Source organism: Pithys albifrons, chromosome 9 (assembly GCF_047495875.1).
Source record: "Pithys albifrons albifrons isolate INPA30051 chromosome 9, PitAlb_v1, whole genome shotgun sequence".
Lineage (NCBI taxonomy): Eukaryota > Metazoa > Chordata > Aves > Passeriformes > Thamnophilidae > Pithys > Pithys albifrons.
Window position 1 is genome coordinate 14,194,239 of NC_092466.1, and position 19,025 is coordinate 14,213,263.

At 51.6% G+C, this 19,025-nt stretch overlaps 1 protein-coding gene across 2 annotated transcripts in view; it reads right to left on the reverse strand.

Moving 5' to 3' along the window:
* Positions 1–10,764: 10,764 nt before the first annotated feature.
* Positions 10,765–19,025, reverse strand: part of SUFU (SUFU negative regulator of hedgehog signaling) — a 94,848-nt gene continuing 86,587 nt past the window's right edge. For both annotated transcript variants that reach the window (XM_071563216.1, XM_071563215.1), the window contains exon 12: positions 10,765–17,666. In XM_071563216.1, coding sequence (XP_071419317.1) covers positions 17,577–17,666 — 90 coding nt within the window. In that variant the 3' untranslated portion in view covers positions 10,765–17,576. The remainder of the gene's footprint in view (positions 17,667–19,025) is intronic.

Sequence of the window (19,025 nt, forward strand, 5' to 3'; positions counted from 1 at the left end):
GGGAAGGGGGCGGTGCTGCGAGGCGGAGGCTCAGCCCCGGCGCGGGGGGCGGGGGCGGGGGCGGGGGGCGGGCGGGGCGGCCATGGGGGCGGTGGCCGCGGGGATCGGTGAACCGGGGGAAGGGGAACGGGCGCGCCACGCCCCGGCGCGCCGAGGGGCGGCCCCACTGCGAGCGGGCCGGGCTGGGTGGGCGGAGGCGCCGGTGCCGGTGAGTCCCGCCGGGCGCTGCCGCCGCCTCGGAACTGCCGCTGCCGCTGCGCTGCGGCGGGAACGGCCCCGCCCCGCCCTGGGCCGCCCCGCGCGTCACCGACACCGCCCCGCCCCGGCACCGCGCCCCGTAAAGGGGACACGGCCCGCAGGGGGCCCGGCACCGTGCTCGGCCCTGGGCGCCGCAGCCTCGCTGGACCCCGGGCCTGGGGTGTCCCTTCTGGCCATTGCATCCGCGGCAGGGCCGCCCTGCCCGGCCACCGGCATCCCTACCCGCCAGGGTTGCTCAGGGTGCCGGTCTATAAAAAGGCTGAGTGCACTGGAACCAGCGCACATCTGGGTCACAGCTGGCGCTGGGTACCATCCTCATTGCAGTCTACAACTGTCTTGCGAGGGGGCGTGGAGGGCCAGGCAGTGTCTGGCAACCAGTGGCAGGATCCGACGGAATGCCATGAAGTTGTGTTAGGGGAGGTTTTGGTTTAGATACCAGGAAAAGGTTTTTCACCCAGGGGGAATTCAAACACTGAGAAGTGGTCAGTGCTAAGCCTGACAAGGTTCAAGAGGCAACTGGACAACACTTTCAGGCACATGGTGTAACCTTTGGGCTGTTCCTGTACAGGGCCAGGAGTCAGACCCGATGATCCCTGTGGGTCCCTTTCAATGCAGAATATTTTGTGATTCTGTGATAAGTGCCCTCAAGAGCTTCCTGCACCCTCTTGGCTGGCCCCTGTGTAGTTTGTTACTCTGCATGCCACCATTTCAGGTGCGTTTCCTCCCTATGCAGAGCAACAGCCATTTGTCCTCTGGGGTCTTTCGCAAACCAGCAGCCCCAGCACCTCCCACCAGAGCTCGGGGCACAGAGGTGTCTCTGTTAACAGCTCTCCCACCAAATGTTTCCGCAGCTGTTTTGTGGGACACTATATCTAACCCCTGCCATATGTGCCAGGCTGCTGGGAATAAAGTGCATTGTTGGTGTAAATCCATTTCCCACTGGCAAGAGGGTCACAAATGGCTCAAAACAGAGTATTTACACCAAAAAATACTCAAGGTCCACAGTCAGGTTTGTGGTGGAGTGACAAGGAGGCAAAGGCTCAGTCAGTGGCTTCAGGTTCTGACCCCAACGTGATCTCTGGGTGACTCTCACTGATGGCAATTTGCCTCTGGAAGGGATTTAGCAGGAATTCCCCAACTGCAGCCTGAAAGCTACCGACCAAAACGTCTGGGGACACCACACAGTAGTGTCTATTATAGCACCATATACCCCCAAAACCTTGGACCAGCAGGGGCATCTTCCATTCCCAGTGTGGGAGTTATCTAAGTCTTTCCACACTGTCTTTTACAGGAACCCCTGGTGCACAGGCAGGTCCTACCAGAGGGACACTCTGATAAGGAGAGTGATGGGTCAGCTCAGGGACTGGGACTCACCCCGTATCACCCCTCAGCCACCCCCGTCCGTACCCACACACTCATCCAACAGCTCCTGGGGCTTCAGCGCCAATTCCTGCAAAGGGAGCGGCAGTTTGACATGTAATTCCTCTGCCAGGCCCCAAAGCCTGTGGGCTGTACCTCTCCTCAGGCTTTTACAAGCTGTCCGGCAGCCAGGACTGGTGGGAGCTGGGCAGGGCGGCATGAGATGTGTCAGAACCGCAGTTGACTGGCTGAGCCTGTGCAGAGGCAAACCTCTCCTCAAAAAGTCAGCACTAAACTATTCATGACTCTCACTTCTGTATAAACACATGCAGTATCAGACAGCCCCTGGTGACAGCCACCATCCCCACTCCAGCCCAGCATGGCTCTTTTGCACAGGCTGCTTGGGCCTCCTGTATTCCTACTTTGTGTGAGCTGGGAAAGCTGGCTGTTATTTACCAGTATTTAAAAGAGGAAGGTGGAAAGGGATAAGTCAAGCGGAAAGATGCATCTTCTCTTGGCTGGGAATCCCTCTGTCCTGAGATTGGCACTGGCCCTACTGTCATCGCACCCACATCTGGATGATGCCATCTTCCCGCCCAGCCTGGAGGAGCTCCCTTGGCAAGGGAACCCCCAAAGCCAGGCTGGGCATTGTCGCCCTTCCACAACCAGCAGGAGCTCTTTGGAGGGGGGCTGTTGACAAGGCCCCCCTCTCCTGCCTACACAGATCCCAAACTGCTTCCTGACAGTGCTGGGTGGCTCATAAACACCAGCAGGAACAAGATGCAGAAAGCCTGCCTGTGCTTTAGTCTCAACCCACACCCAGGATCCAGCCTCATGTGGGTGTTCCAGTGCACAGCAAGGGGCCTCAGAGGTGGTTTGTACCTGAGTCCTGGTGTGCATCCCTCAACCCTGCCAAGCCTCAGTTATCCCAGGCACTGCCAGGCTATCATTCCCCTTCACCAGCCTCTTGCTTCAGCAGCCCTCAGCCCTACCCTGGAGAGACCAGTTTGGTATTTAGGGTTTGGTCCCAGGGCCAGGGACTCTCCTGAGCTGGTGGGAATGGGAGGATGTTCGAAGGGAGGTATGCATCAGTTGGCTGTTAAAGTGACTCCATCCCTGCCTGCCACCATCCCATCTTGGGAACACTCCTGAAGGCTCTGGAACCCAGCCCCATGCCTTCCCCAGAAGCCTGGAACCCTCCAAAAGTAATACAAAGTGCTGTGCTTCTCAGGTCATTTATAACTCAATCAGACAGAAAAAAGTCATCACTGCCCTTCTGTCCTCCTTCCATGTCAGCCTGGTGAGCTGGCTTAGTGTGATGGAGAAGGCTCCCTCCACCCTCCTCCATGTGCTGAAGGCTTTCACTGAAGACTGGGTTTAAGGATGTAAGGAATGTGCAGGGTGACAATAGCCTCGTTTGGAGCACTATATCCATCTGCTTGTGGCCATCCCCCATTCCTGGCTGGGGTGGAGGAGAAGGGAAACAGCTCCACGGAGGAGGCATAACACAAAGGTCCCTGTGGCTGGTCGTCTCCTGACCCAGCCCAGAGCATACCACCAACATGTGCCACTTGTGCCCAGTCATCCCTCCCACAGTATCACAGTTGTCCCTCCCACACTGTCACCTGCCTGCTCTGGCACCTCACAGCCTGGGACCTGCTGGGAGATGTGTGTGTGATGCAGCTGCAGGGGAAACCTCCTGTCCTCTGAGATAATAAAAAGGAACCAGGAGCTGGGTGTGCAGCCTGGTCCCCACAGCACACAGATCAGGTTCCCAGCCCCTTGGGTGTTGGGATCAAGCGGCACCCACATCTGATACTTGCAGTTGGGAACAGGGCTGGAATGGTGTGCTAGATGCAGGGATGATGATACCTTTCTTGGCCCCACAGGAGATCTTTACTCTTGTGCAAACGGTGCTCAACTGAGACTCCTCTTGGGCCAAAATGCTGGGCTTTCTCCATTCCTCTCGAAGCCTAAGGCTTGGGCCAAAGTGGATATTGAGGGCTGGCCAAGGGGAACTGCATGAGTGGGCAATGGAGTGGAGCTCCTCTGAGGTGGAATAACCCAATCTGAGGTTGAATGGCCAAATCCAGGGGTGCACAGGCAGCCATGAGGCAGGGGTGATGCTCCAGGGCTCACTGCCTTGTCCGGTCTCGGGGTACTGATGGGTGCTGGTGAGGGCAGAACGGTCCGGCAGCTGCAGGGCTGGAGCATGGGGAGAGGGGATGAGGGCCGGCGGTTCCCTGCTTGGTGGGGTTTCTATGCAAATGCCTGGGAGCAGCTGCCCTGCCGGCGTGACTCATTTCCTGCTCTTGTGTCACATTCTGGTCAGGCCAGTTTGGCAAAGGCTTTCTTCTTTCCCTCCCTGGCTTCTCCTCCTTCTCTCCCCCACCGCCGAGGGCTGGGATGTGCATTTGCTCGGTCCCTGGCAGGATGAGGCAGGATTTTCAGGAAACTGCGTCAAAGCCACAAAACCTCCATATATATTAAAAAAAACCCCAAACAACCAAGCAAAAAATCCAGCACAATTTTTTTTTTCTTTATTTATTGAGCACGATGGAGACTGGTGACCAGACGGGCTCCTCCACTCCTCCTCTCACTGGGGTGGCTCCTTCCCCTGACACCCGGGGGACAGGACCTGGCAGAAAAGCTGTAGAAGTTTGCCTGAGTGGACAAAGGGAAAAAATGCAGCTTGGTCTCATTTTACCTTCTGCTGCCAGTTGGAGAGGTGGTGCTGGAGCCAGGCTGCCAGTGGGCAGCCTTTAACAGGGGACAGATGATGAGAGCCTCCAAGGAAGCCACCATCCCTGGGATTTGCCCAGCATTTCTTATTACTCAGCAGAGCTTTGGAGCAGCCTCACCACTGTGCTCTGTAAAATGTACTGGCCAGGGTTAAAACTCATTCATTTCAGTGGGATCAGAAAAGGACAGTAGTAAATGCTGGCAGACCCCAGCATGGTGGGTCTCTCACCACAGGTCGGGACAAAGGAAGGTGGTGCTGGGAGTGAATCCCTCTGGCTGTTCCCACAGCCCATCTAGACTTAGTCTGCCCCAAGCCCAGGCTGTGCTGGAGGAAGAAATGTCACTCTGAGGATTTTCTGACCTGATCTGTGTTGCAGTGGCAAGGCCAAGACTTGCAGCCTTCTGGGTGGCCATGCAAGCCCTTCTGCCCCCAGGCTCTTGCTTTGCTGTGTCACTGTCTCCGGGGTGCAGGGACACACACATGCACCCCTCGCTGTCCACATGGCCAGGGCAGAAGGCAGCAGCCCTTTGCACCAAGCCTGTGGCTACCAGTGGCCCTGGTTCTGCCTCTGCATTGGCTCTTTCCCCAGTGTATCAAGCTCTGTCACAGCATCCCACACCATAGCAGGGCATCTCCCTGAGGGAAAGATGGAGCTTCTTAGTGCTGCCAGCCCAGCAGCGAGCTTGGGGACAGGAAGATGCCAGCCTAAATATCATCATGGGAGGCAGGGTGGGAGCAGGATATGATCCCTCCCACAAGAAGGTCCCTGTGGTCTCTGCCCAAACTGAGGTGTAACCTTTGCAATCTCCATTCCAATTTCTCAGCCTTCCTCTTCCTTTCCTGCATGCTCCCTTGCAATTAAATTCGGCTGCAGACAAATGACTCAGTGCCACACACATGCTAAAAAGCCCCCCACCAGGCAGCTGCTGGGCTTTCCCTTGAAGGACAGACCATCCAATGCTGCTGTGCCCCATGTGACCCTCAAACCTGAAGCCCTAAAGCCCAGTGGCACCACTGAGTTCCAGTTTGGGGCAGCCATGGGAAACTGAGACAGGTGAGGGCAGGGGATCACTCCAGAGCTGTAGCCTGTGTACTCATTGCTGCTGGGGCTCAGCTTCCTCTCTGAAGGCTTAAAGGTCTGTTTGCTCTGTTTGCCCACAGTAAAGGGAAAAGCAGGAGGGTACTGGTGTAAATTAGGTCAGGAAGTATTGCTAATAAACTGTCACTCCTGGTTGTGTAATGGGAGCAATTATGGGTTTAGGTCTCGTTAAGATACCAGGAAGGAAAACATGACCTGTCTGGGGGTAGGAGTGTGGTGGCAAACAAAAAAGGAGGGTCCTGTTGACAGAAGGATGAACCTGCTTTTATGTCAGAGGCGTTTCTGTTCTATCCTGGCACACTGGCAGCCTGGGGCTTGGGTTGACTACCATGAGGGGGGTTGCAGTGAGTGGGTTCCCAGCTCTCTCTGTACTCTGCTCTTTCCCCTGGACACCTCAGGGCTCCAGGGTCTCCAGGCAGGTGGCTTTAACCCCTCTGAAGTCTCCTGGTCTCTGCTCCACTCTGCTTAGCTCAACATCTGGTGCCTGCTGTCCTGCCACAGACCTTCCTTGGGGTCCAACAGGAAATTGTGGGTGGCAAGGCCCATGCTGGGCAGTGCCAGGAAAACCTGTGAGAAGTGCCTGAGCTCCTCCCACCTGTGCAACCACTGATGACTCTCCCCTCCCTGCAGAGCTGCCAGGCATCCCTCGCTGCCCACCACCTTGTGCTGCCCACTGCACTGCTGGCAGTAAACTTCTCTCTGTCCATCCCTCCCTCTGCCGATCTCCAGAGGGATGCTTGGGTGCTGCTGAGGTCACCCAGAGCTGGCCAGAATAAACTCAAAGGTCCCCATGAACAAAACCCTGGGACACTGCCAAACCTGGGGTGGGTGGGGGCACCTGCATCCCCTCCATGGGTGCCGGGAAAGCAGGAGGCTCCTGGAGCGAATCCAGCTCATACACACCACTAAGGAGGGGCTGGGACACCTGGCAGCCAGGGTTAGCCTTTAACCACTCAAAACATGCCATGGAGGGAGAGGAAATTCTTGAGGCATCTATTAACATAAAAGGAGTCATACTTTACGTTCGGTCCCACTTATGGCTTATAAATGATTACTGCACCTTTTAATAAATGGTTAATCAAGTGTTAGAGTCCAAACAAGTTGATGGGTTGCTTATTACCATGGTTTATAACCTTTTATGAATGCCTTCTGTCGATGTACTTATAAACATCCATACCACGTACTTCTCATGTCTTGACATGTTGGTCACATCTGTTTGAAGTTTATTAACTCTTGAGCAGCTCACTAGTGGCAGGCCGGGGGGATCCCACTGTTTTTCTGTATCAATCCGTGTGGCTCAGAGAGCACACCGATGTGGGAGGCACCAGCTGAGGATCAATGTGGGGATCCCCTTCATCCAAAACGGCTCAAGGCAAGCAGGATGAAGCGGCATCAGAAATAAGTTGGCAGTAGGGTGTTGCTTTCTTGGGTGCTTTCCTTTTTTTGCCACCAGGAAAAACAGCCAAGGGAAGTTGGTGGTAGATTCTTCCTCTCTTGAAGTCATTGAGCTGAGACAGGATGTCGTCCTGGACCACCCGCTTGAATCAAAAACACATATTATTGGGCTCAGTGAGAAGGGAATTGGGGGAAATTCTCTGGTTTGCAAACACAGGAGGTAAAACACAATGATGTAATGGGCTCTTCTGGATAAGAAACCCACAGAAACATCCCTGTCCATTTCTGTTCCTGTGCAGCCGAAGCCCCCCTCCTGTCATGTTGCAAATAATGAAATGAAACTTTCAACAAGCTGAATAATCAGAAAACAATTTTCCAATAAAATCATTCCCCAAAATCTCCTTTTAAGGCAAGGACTGAGATTCCCACTGCCGAGCGTGTTCCCGACGCCTTACATTATTGTTGGGCTGGCTGTGCCGGGGCTGGGCAGGCTGCCACACCACCCTGTGCCCCCGGGGACGCTCCCCGTCACATGGTCCAGCTGCCCTCCACTCCTGAGCCCACTTTGCCTTTATTTTTCCGCTTTTGCTGCAAGTTTTGGATAATATTCCTGTTCAAAATGCAAGTGGGAAGTATAAGGTGCCATGGTGCTGTGCTTGCTCCAGGGTTTTTAAGAGCCAGAGAAGGGATTTGTACATGAAGCAGACAGGGATGATCCCAGCCCAGGCAGGAAGCTGGGTCTCCCAGGTCACCTCGGCCTTGGACACTCCTGGAGATTTTTTAATATCTAATCATGCTTTTTCCTTTGGTTCCAGCTGTGCAGACCTTCCGGAGCAGGTACCCCACCTGCTGCAGCAGGAGCATCTCCAGCATGGGGCAGCCTTGCTTGCTGCCCTCCTGCAGGTTACAGTTTGTGGCCTGGAGTGTGGGAAGTCTGATGAAATGTGAATGATGGGAAAGGGCATTATAAGTACTCTTCCCCTTGGAAAATCCTGAAGTACAATTTTTCTGGAAAGCCACTGTGGCAATGGCTCCTGCCTGAAATGCACCCACAGGCAGCACATCCCTGCGGGCGGCAGTGAATGGTGGGGGACTGAGGGGACAGAGGGTACTGAGGCTGAACCGAGGCCACTGTGGCTGAGCCATGGTGGCCTGTCTTAACACTGCCTCAGTTAATGTGAACTATGAAGTGTCAGGGAGGGTAAGGCCATTTTTTTCCTCCAATGCAAATTCTGCCTGACAGCAGGAATAGTTGCTCCGAAAGCTACTTGGGGAAGCTGGAGGTTTGGGACACACCATGAGCACCTAGACAGGGCACTGGGGCATGCAGGGGGCTTCCCTACAGTCTTCTACTGCTGCCAGGTTCTGGTTTCCTGCACCAGACAGTAAGGCTGTGACTGGCAATGGGGTGAGGATACTTCCGGCTGCCTGAAGTCCCCAAAGCTCAGCTGGGGGTGCTTGTCCTGTGCCGGGGGAGGCAGCAGAATCTGGGTCATCCTGGTTGCTTCGGGCCCCTCTCAGGAGTGTGGGGTGTTAATGTGTGAGGTCCTGCACACTGGGCTGTGTTGGGAGCCTTTCCTCTGCACTGAGATGCTGCCACAGGCTGCTGTGCCCTGTGAATGTCACCTGGGCAAGAGAGCAAGCAGGAAAGAAATGAAGGCAAAAAGAGAGGAGAAATAAAAATCCAAAGGGACCTGCAAACCTACATTCTGGGTGCTACATGACACATCCTTGGGGTCCTGGGGCTAAAGCATGCAGAACCCCCACTTCCCACATCTACACTCTCCTGCCATGGGCTGGGGAACATGCTATGGGCTGGGGATGTGCCATGGGAGGGGACACGCTGTGGTGGTGAGGCTTTGGGAGGGGGTTTGGGGGTCAGAACCATTCCTGTGTGTCCGAGTCCAGCAGAATCAGTGGCCATGTTGGCTCTGTCCTGGGTGGCCAGGGAGCACCATGGGAGTGGGAGCTCATTGCCTTGGGAGATGCTCCCTTGTTTCACCCATGGGGCCCCATCTCCCACCCTGCCTGTCTCCCTCTCCTGCCTCACAGGTGCACCCTCTTCCCCACTGAGGTTCCCAGGCACCACCATTCACTTTTCAGATGGGAAATGAGCCCAAGCCCTCCCTCTGCACTCAAAAAAAACCAAAAACCAAAAAACAAAAACCAACACCAAGAGAGGAGAGAAATAAACAAACAAATCCCTTCCCTCTCCTGGCTTGGCATCTGCTCACAGCCCTTCCATTATTAATTAGAGAAGCTGCTGGCATTATTAGCAACAAACCGCTCCTAATGAAGTTCAGAGCCGCAGATCCAGGAGGGGCTCCCAGACACTGTTTTTCAGAAACCTTAATTAAATTCACTGCCCGGAGGTGCTTTTAGCTGGGGTGGAGGCAGAGCAGCAAGGCTGCCGGGGCTGGGTATGGCAGTGCCAGTGGTGGGGTTTGGGCGTAAGGGTGTCAGTGGGAGAGAGGCACCCCACTGTGCCGCAGCTTCAGGGACACTGAATCCCCTTCTGATTTGGGGCTGAACAGAGAAATCAGCTGGGATGCAGTGCTGCAAAGGGGGGGATGCCTGGCTACCACAGGAATGGGAGAAGTGGATCGTTTAATGCATTGATTAAATTGAGTGGCCATCCATGAGGGTTCCCAGCACTGTGTGAGCAGTGGAGCCCCTCACTGATCCCAGCTCTGCTGTCCTTGCTGGGATGTCCTAAAGGGGTGGCTCTATGCTTACATATACTTCAAAAACTGGGAATGCAAGAGGCACAGGGGCCTTGGGCCAAGGGATCAGCTGTAGATGGTTTCTCACCCTTCAAACCCTATGCAAATAACCTTGCTGAAGAACCAACTGACCAGCAAGGTGTCCTCAAGTGACACAGTGAAACCTGGCCAAGCTGCAGTCAAGTTCCCTACAGCATGTCTGGCATGGGCTGTTCTGCACTGGCAGAGCTTGAAGACCCACTGGTTTGCCTTGGGGTTTGGGGCAATTTCTGTCTGGATGTGGCTGTGGGAGGGGTTCCTAGGGAAAGAATGATTTTCACCCCAAACTTCAAAATAAAACAAATCTTCGCAGAAACCCTTTCCTCCAACTGCTCCCCTTTTGATGCAGGGTGGGCTGAGGTAACACCCATGAAGGGCAACAGCAAAACCTGCCCAGAGTTGGGTTTTGGCTCCCTGAGCATCCTTTCCTTTCCCTGTCACTGTTCCTCTGTGCACAGCGATCTCCCTTCCCCCTCTAGATATTCCACCCTTTCTCTCTGACCTTAAAGGCATTTATTACTGAGGAGTGTAAAAATATTACTGCAAAATCGTTCTGCGTTACTGGGAAATCATTGCAACATTAGCTCAGTAATATTTTTTTGTAAGTGTTTGCTGTGTCTCTTCTCTGACATGCTCAGTCTCAGCGCACACATCCAACATCCCCACAAATCCCGCTGAAGCCAGGAGGTGCTTGGCAGAGGACAGGATCACGGACCTGACCCGGCACTCACCCCAGCTCCCTCCTTCCCGTGCCTGTGGACAAGGTTGCCATCCCTCAGCCAACTGGCTGCATCCTTGGACCCACGTGCAAGCACTCCGGATCCCAGCTTGTCCAAACGGCAAGGAAAACCCTGGCTGTCAGGGCACTCAGGCTCCTTGGCTCAAGGGGTTTTGCCAGAGGACACTCGTGGAAGATCCTGAACCTGGCAAGGCCTGGGACCAGCTCTTTTGCTGAGTTTTTTTGGAAAACAAAGAACCCTTTCCCTCCCACACTTGCACTCAAGAGGTCTGGGCAACAGACCTCACTCCCCCTGGGCCAGAGGGGAGAAGGTGCCAGTGAGGAGGAGAAGGGGCTGCCGAAGCAGCCGCAGGGCTGAGCAGGAGACAGTCTGTCCCGCCGAGTCGCCCGCAGAGAAGGACACTGACAATTCTGCAAATACGTTTAATGCACTTAGAATACACGGGAGGAAAAAACCGATTAGTGATTCACAAAAATATTACAAAAAGTCATGTGCAGGCGAAACACACCCAGCACTGCAATAACAATGTAAGAATTTACAGTAGAAACTAATATAAAATATTTAAAAACCTCTGCTAGTTTAGCTTTCCATTTGTTTTTTGTCTTTTATAAAAAAAAAGGAAGAAGAGAGAGGGAAGAAAGGCCATCTACAAGGTACTGATACACCATCCGCAGAAACGCGGGCTCCTTCCGGCCCCGTTGGGAATGCCCTGGGGCTCCTCAATCCACACGACCCTGCGCCCACAGACCACACACACACACACACACAAACACACACAAGGAGCTGAAGTACAGAAAGGTTCACCTCCAGGCTCAAGGGCAACTCCAGCAGTCAGGGGTCAGTGTGGTTCCGGTCACCCATGTGTGCCCTGCCTGGAGAACCTTGCCTTTGCTCTACGATTTACATTCAGCACACAAAACAAGTAGTGTCCCCAGCGAGTGGCAAAACTTCTGTAACTTTAAAAAAAAGGAAGAAGTTGGTGTGGCCAGTCTGCGCTAAATGACTAAATTTGGGCTTAGAGCGTGAACATGGCCACACTCAAGAATATCAGGACTACAGGGCTGGATGTGTGCAGGGAACATCCCAGCATGGGGCCCAGGGCCTTGCTACAAGCCCCTAGTGGGATGCCGATTGCTTCCATGGGGTGGCCAATTTCCACTTTGGGGAATGCCAAAAGCACAGAGCCCCCAAGCCTGTGATCAATCCCTACCTGGATGACATGGCCGTGCACACCCACCCACCTCCTCTGCCCCCAGGGCTTTTGCATCCCACCCGCTGCCACAGGAGGAATGGTGCAGGAGCCTGGTCACCAGCACCACAGAGTCCTTCCGCGCCCATCCTGCTCGCAGCATTGTCAACACATGCCGTGATTATGTAGGACCTACCACACACAGTGACAGCTTGGTCCCTCCCACCCTCACCACTCCTGCAGCAGAGGGTTTCCGGTGCCACACTTTCACTGCAGTTGGGCCCCAGGGAAAGGAACAAAGGAGCCATTTTCATCTCCAGCCTCGCTGGGAGTGGAGGGAGAGGGCAAGAGAAAAGACCTGTGTTTGCAAAACACAACAATCGGCAGGAAATTTTCCTCTGGCTTTTTGAGGTTGGGTTTTTTCTCTCTCTCTTCCTCTTTTTAAAGAGGGCAGACACAGCACTAGGATAGTTTAAAAACAACCCAGCACTGGCCAGCCACATCTGCCATGTGCAGCCCCTTCTGGGCTGATGTTCCTCTCCTGCTGTCAGGGCTCTACGAGCCAAACAGAAAATGATGCCATGTTCTTTCACTGAGGGAAAGGGAAAGGGTATTACCTTCACAGAAGACTAGAAATGATGTTTTTGAACTGGTGTGCTACTTATGATGATTTTATGGCTGTCAGAGATTTTAGGGAGAAACAGAACCATAGTAGAAATGAAGAGGTGGGGAAGCACAACACAGTACAGGTTCTCTGCCTGAGAGAGACAAGCCCATGTGGGATCAGCTTTAAAACACATTTGCAACCTCAGGTCTATTCTCCATCTGAAATTTTGGACTCATGTCAAACACAAGGGTTTTTTTTTTAAAGAAAAGAGAACAAGCAGACGCTGCTCAACAATAAAAATTGAAAAAGATCTTGTAGGTCCCAGAGACCTAAATCCAGCTTTAAAATCTTGGGAGGTGAACCCCAGCAGCAAATGTGGATTTTGAGATGGTTTTGGATACAGTCTGGCTGCTGTGCAGGCCGGCATTTTTGATAGGGACAGATGCACAGAAAAGAATTCCTGGTTGGCCAATAATTCGAGGTGCCCTTGCAGCCTCACTCACAGGAAAAATTAAGGCACAATGTGTTCTCTCAGTGGAGGGAAGTTATGTAGAGAACCAAGTCCCTGGGAGGTGGAAGGGCTCTCTTCCTCACCTGGTTGTAATGGCACAGAGACTGAAGCCCAAGACTTCATACAGCAGAGCCACAAGGTGCAAGACCATGCCCTAGGCTAAGGGAAAATCAGACACACAGGTCTAAGGATTTCCTCTGGTCTGAAGCTTTTCTCCCCACTTCATATGCTGCTGCCCTGCCCTGGCCAGATACAACCTGGAAAAGCAGGAATTTGGATGCCTGCTTAGGATGAGGGAACAGTCATCAGGACAGATAAACAGCTGAGCAGCCCCAATCCCATGCCAACCTGTCAGCTAACCCAGCATCCTGAGAAACATGCAGTCAGCCAAACATTTTCTGGTGGAGCATCTGAGAATGGCTCTCCTGAAGAGCTGGGGGGGACACTTGATGAAGGGAAGGGATGGTGGATGAGCAATACAGTTCATACATTGACCAGCCTGGAGGTTCTCGAGGAGGTAGTGGAGCAGGAGCTCCACTCCCACCCTGCACTACTCAGAACACAAATGAGACTGATGCAGGCACAGTGCTCCTCATCATCTTTGACTCCACCTCAGACACAGCCAGGGCAGCCATTTGTAGATGTGAACACAGCGGGATGTGCGTGGTTGGCTGCACCTGTGCAGGACCTCCGTGGGACCTGCCATGGAAATGAGGATTTGCTTGCAGGGACTCAGTGCTGTGCCCAGGGACTGATGATTCCCACTTTGGTTTCCAGCTTCCCTGGACACACTTTAGCTCCCTTTGCAGAGCCTGAGATGTGTAAGGACTGCGCTGCCTTGAACAGGCCTGAGCTGTGAGTGCAGGAGGGGGGCTGCTCACCTGCTGCCCCACATGTCCCTCTCCCCAGCAATCTGCCCCCACAAGCCAAGCATCACTTTCAGCTGGTTTGTTGGTTTTTTTTACTATTTCTGCTGTTCACAGATGAAAATCAACACAACCCTCACTTCTTCCAAGACCATTTGATCACCGGACAGTGTAATTTCAAAAGCCATCCAAAAGCAACTGAATATTTGAAGAGCTTCAAAACATAATTTCAAATGTCTGTTGGCAAATTCACATGCAGTAAAACTAGTATATTACTGTCCTCAAAGACATTAGACACAGCAAGCAACACCTATCTAAGCCACTGAAAATATGGTCACAGCAGCTACAAGACAGACTGCTCCGCTCAGATCACATACCACATACTTTAAATACTGAAATGATACATTCCTTGTCCTGTTTTTAATCAGAAGTTGAGAAGGAGAGTAGTCCTGGCTTTTAGAACTTCTTCTGTTTCAGAATTGCTGGCACATGTTGGATTTTCAAGGCTCTTCATCTTTTGAAATACCTCAATTGACCTGCATTGCAAGATTTCACTGAAAGGAACAAAACCTGTACTTGCTGCTTCCAAACTGCCTTCATTTCCATCCAGGTCACTGTCTTTAGCCAACACAAGCCTCAGAGGTTTTTGTTCCATACAAACCTGCCTCAGACCTTCTACATGATCTAGAAAAAAATCAGTACCAGTGGACCTACCATCTCAGCAGGTTTGGGTTAGAAAAATACTGTGGCATTTATTAACACTGATGCATTTCCCTCTTCAAACTACTTGCTCACTAAAATACAAAGGTGTCTTTTCCAGTTCCTTCACACAAAGGCATATCCTCTTGCCCCAAGATGAAAGCATCCAAACTTGACATCTCATTTACTTGCCAATGAGTAAGCCTTTGCCACGGTTGCAAACTTCATGTGAATGAGGGGAGGGGAGGTCCTGTGGGTGCTTAGCTCTTCATGATACTGCATAACCTGCAACTTTCTGAGATAACTTGCTGAGAGTCAGTGACACAACCTGGGAGCTTAAGGGCTGACTTTCACCAGCTTCTCTCTCATAGTTGGTCTACCAATAAGACACACATTTCTATTTTAGCAGTTATTTGTCTAATATTTTTCCCCTTAACTAAATAGGAAGATTTCACTTCCTTCCCTTCAAGCCTTCCCCTCAATTGTTATCTGACTACCAGCAAAGATCTGTGAGAAAGTGTCTCAAAAATAGAGATTTCTGGCATGCCACCTGTTCATAACTCAAATACACAGAACTATATATAAATGCATGACATGGAACAAAAATACACACACACACAAGGATGCTGGGTGGATTATCAAGATGCATTCAGCATGCTCCCTCTGAAGTCAATGAAAACCCAACCCAGAGTGTCTGATGAGAGTAAATATGGTGAGGAAAACATATGCATGAGAAAGGCAGAACTGGAGCACAAGCCAGATTGGAGGAGGTGTTTCCCTGCGTACTGCACCGCATCCCTTGGAGAAGGCTCCAAGAGTTCATAGGGCAGGAGGTCCCAAGCTTTCCAGATGTGTGTCAGAGCTCAGAGAGGATCTGATGGACTTCTCTCTGCCCTGTGCTGATCTCTGCAGGAACAGCAACAATTGACCTTCCAAATGTCCCTTCTCCACTAAGAGGTGGATTTTAAGCTCCTTTTAATGAGAGCTAGCATCTGGAAACAAGGAAGAGCAGTCAGCATCGTGGCAACAGGCCAGCTCTGCTGCAAACACCCCCAGCAAGCTCACAGAAGAGCATCCATGGGCTACTGTTGGCGGACGGCTTTGGGACAAAATGGTGGTTGCTGTCCTTGCCTATTTCCCCACTGCCACAATCATCATTATCTTGTGGTGGGACACTTAGGAACATCGTTTTTGAAGCTGGACTGGTACATTTTCATGCCACTTTCTTACTCGTGCTGCTCCTTGCATATGCATCTACAGTGCAGACAGAATGCTTAGTGCTAACCAGGACAATGACAATTGGCCAAGAGATCCCATGGATGAATGCAGCCTGCCTCAGCACAGAACTCACTCTGGCTGGCTCAAGCAGATATCTGAAAGTTTGTTCTTTCACAGCAGGATTTTAAGATGATCCTCTGAGTTCAGACAAAATGACAAACTCATTTACATGTAAATTGCCTTCCTAGCTGTGCAGAAAGGAAGGTTCTGCAAAGCAGTGTTGGACCCTGCATTTGGTCTGCCTTAAATTATAATATAAAAACAATTATAATAGTACAGATACTACTTTGTACACAAAGCACGCCCTCCCCTGCAAACCCTGGCATGCTTCGGTAGGTCCAACAGCCCTCTAGTCAATAATCACCCTCTCTGCACAGAGAGACGTTGAGTGACTCGCCTGAGGCCACAGAGGAATTCTGTAGCAAGTCCAAGGAAAGCTTTGTGGCTCCTCGCTCTGCTTCTTGACCAATATTAACCAACCTCAAATATATGCAAAAAACATCAAAGCTGACTGCCGGGAAGAAATTAAATGCGAAAACAAACAGAAAACCAACCCTGGGGTGCTGTGGGGCCTCCTGGACTTTGCTGTTTGATCAGGGGAGTTAAGTGTTAAAAGCTTTTGTTATACTTGTATTATGATCACACAGCAATTGCGCATAAACCGCCAAGTTATCTTGTAGGCAGAAAGGGGTGGAAGGGAAGCTGCACCTCCCCTGACAAGGAGTGAAGAGTTGTCACCAAAAGACAATGGGCAGAGGAAGCCTGGGGAATATGCATCAGAAACAACCTGCAGAAGCAGCAGGGGGTAAAGCCTGCGGTGGTTTGCTGCAGCGTATCCACAGGGCCAGCAGCTCGATGCAGAGACACAACCTGGCACTGCAGAGACCGGCTCCTCTGCACACCACATTTTGCTCCAAGGAGGAAACCACAGGGATCTAGAGGATATTTTCAAACTGATTTTAGTGCTTTACAGTTGAAACCTATCTGAAAGGAGGAAGGTCAGCAACAAAAGCCACCACAGCGAGGCTAGAGGGGAAAATGGAGCTGCATTAGGGCACAACCCTGCTGGAATAGGGAGAACAGTTGGCTTTACTGAGGTTGAGTCTCCTCTCTGCTATGCCAGGATAGCGGAGATCTCCACTTCATATGCTTTCAAGCAGCCCCCTTGGATCCTGTAGAGCTGCTGAAGCTGTCCCTGTGAAATCCTTTCTAGCTTCTCAAATTCTGTACAATAGCAAGGAAAAAATACTTGACAGTATCTCTTTAAAGATAAACACACTGTAAACAGGAGATCTCCCCCACCCCGGTAGCTTTCTTCCTCCTGCTTGTGCAAAACCAGAGGTTGTGACCTTCCCTGGGGTTCAGGCACAAGGACAGGATGCATGAGAATAAAGTTGCCTCTGTTCGCAGTGATACCATAGCTAATAGCACCAAGACCAACACTTAAAACATGCCTAATTTGAGGGCAGGGAGGATCTGGGTTTGTTTCTCTTGACTGAACTAGAAAGTTCATCTTTAAATCTGTTCAGCTTCAAGCATGTGAGCTTTTGGCCTCCTTTAAACAGGGGAAATACCATTCTGTTTCTGAAAAGAAAAAAAAATAGCACATGGAAGAACAGTTCTGCAGTCAGTAAAAGTTTGGCTAACAAAAGGACTCCAGAGTCACGTAAAGAACATTTAATCCATGGATTATAGGCTCGCACCTGGCAGAAATGTATGTGTAAATACAGGCGTGCAGAGCGTCTACACCCTGGGCTAAGGCAGAGGGGAGTTCTGCAGCTAGGAGAGAAAAAGGATTCTTACTACTAATTTTCATAGTTAAATATTTCTCACTCGCACTCACACATACGCAGGCTGCTCCCATAGAGTTCAGCCTTGGGAAGGATAAAGGAAAGGGCTCAGTTCGGTCTGGGCTGGTGCTGAGTAGCTCCTCTTCTCTGTTTGCAGTGGTTGTGCAGCAAACTCTTTTTATTTGCAGGCAGAGTTTTTACTGCATTAATTATCCTGTGAGTCACTGGGTAATGGACAGTAACTTGGCTCTCCCAGTTGTTAGAAGAGTGTAATTCAGCTCTAATGCAGCGGGTTGTCGAACACAGCATCTGGCAAGATGGAAACTTTCAGTTTCTTTTCAGGCCAGCTGTACTCCTTTGGAAGTTTAAACTGCAAGACAGTAAAGAGAACCAGTTAATGCATATTGCTGCAACCTGCACAGAAAAACCCAAAATTGTTGCAAAGGCAGGCAGCCCCATGTTATTATTGTTTTTTAAAACGAGAGGCCACTAAGAAAACATTTCCCCATCAGTATGTTTTGGACAGCAGCGGACATTAGATAATGTGGCCTGCGCCTCAGCTGCCAAAGTAAAGTTCTGAGCTTTCAGCCCAAGTGGTGTTTATTTCATCAGATGAATTCTGGAGGGTTTCTGCCCCCACCACTATTTCCCCTTCCCAACCCCTCTGAAGATTTGCAGCCAGAAGTGTCTTCCCTCCTACCTAACCATGGTCCCTTGCCTTTCAACCCACCCCGGCCCCCAGAGCCCACATTCCCTTTAAAAGGAGACTTAGGGCAGCTTTCAAATGCCTGCTCATTCAGTGTGGGATGTAGGTGAGCCAACACTGCTCTGCTGGGGGAGAAGCTTGCAAACGGTCACCACCTCCCGGAGGACAAACTGTGCTGCACTGGCTGGGGAGAGCCAGTGTGCCTGCACAGCATTTACAGAGGCTCCACAGAGCTGTACAACGCCTCGTGTTCACACAGCCACTCAGCTGCTCAGGCTGTTTTGCAAACACTGGTTGAACCACACAGAACTGAGATTTTTTGCTCCAGTCTGGTTTACACAGCACTGGCCCTTGGCAATGTTTCCCAAACAAGGCAAGTGTATTGGTCCTACTGTGATGCCACTCCAGGGCACTCCACCATAGGCTAGAAAGTCACTCCTAAATCTCTGAACCCAAATACAACCATGCAGGGACAGAGCTCCAAGAGGCCTCACAACCCTTTTCACAACCACATGTGACCAGTGCCCATGAAGTCACACAGGTCTCTCAAATACAGCTCTGTAAGGTGGGTGGGATGTAAGGGGTGGAATCCCTTAGGCTATAAATTTGCCCCATCCACAGCTGAATGGCAACTGCTTCTGCATAGGCATTTCACACCATCCCAGCCTGAAGGTCCAGAACATGTGGGGGATAGCTCTGGAAGCCAGTTTGCAGGATCATTTTGTTTTCAAAACTCTACTGCATCCATAGTGTTGCACTGTCTTGCACTGCAATATTCCCTGATACCCTGAGGGGACTCACAGGGAGGAATCACACTGGGATCCAACACCATCAGTGACAATCTGACCTGGAGGTGGCTAAATCAGAATGGTTATGGATACAGTGGTCCTCTCCTAGGAGAGTCCTCGGACCAAGGCCAGCAGCACTATAAGCTTCCCAGGGGCTACATGAATTAGAGAGTTGGTACGAGGGGACAGCGACCTGCAAATCATCCGTCTTTATCCAACTGTCTGTCTTCCTGTA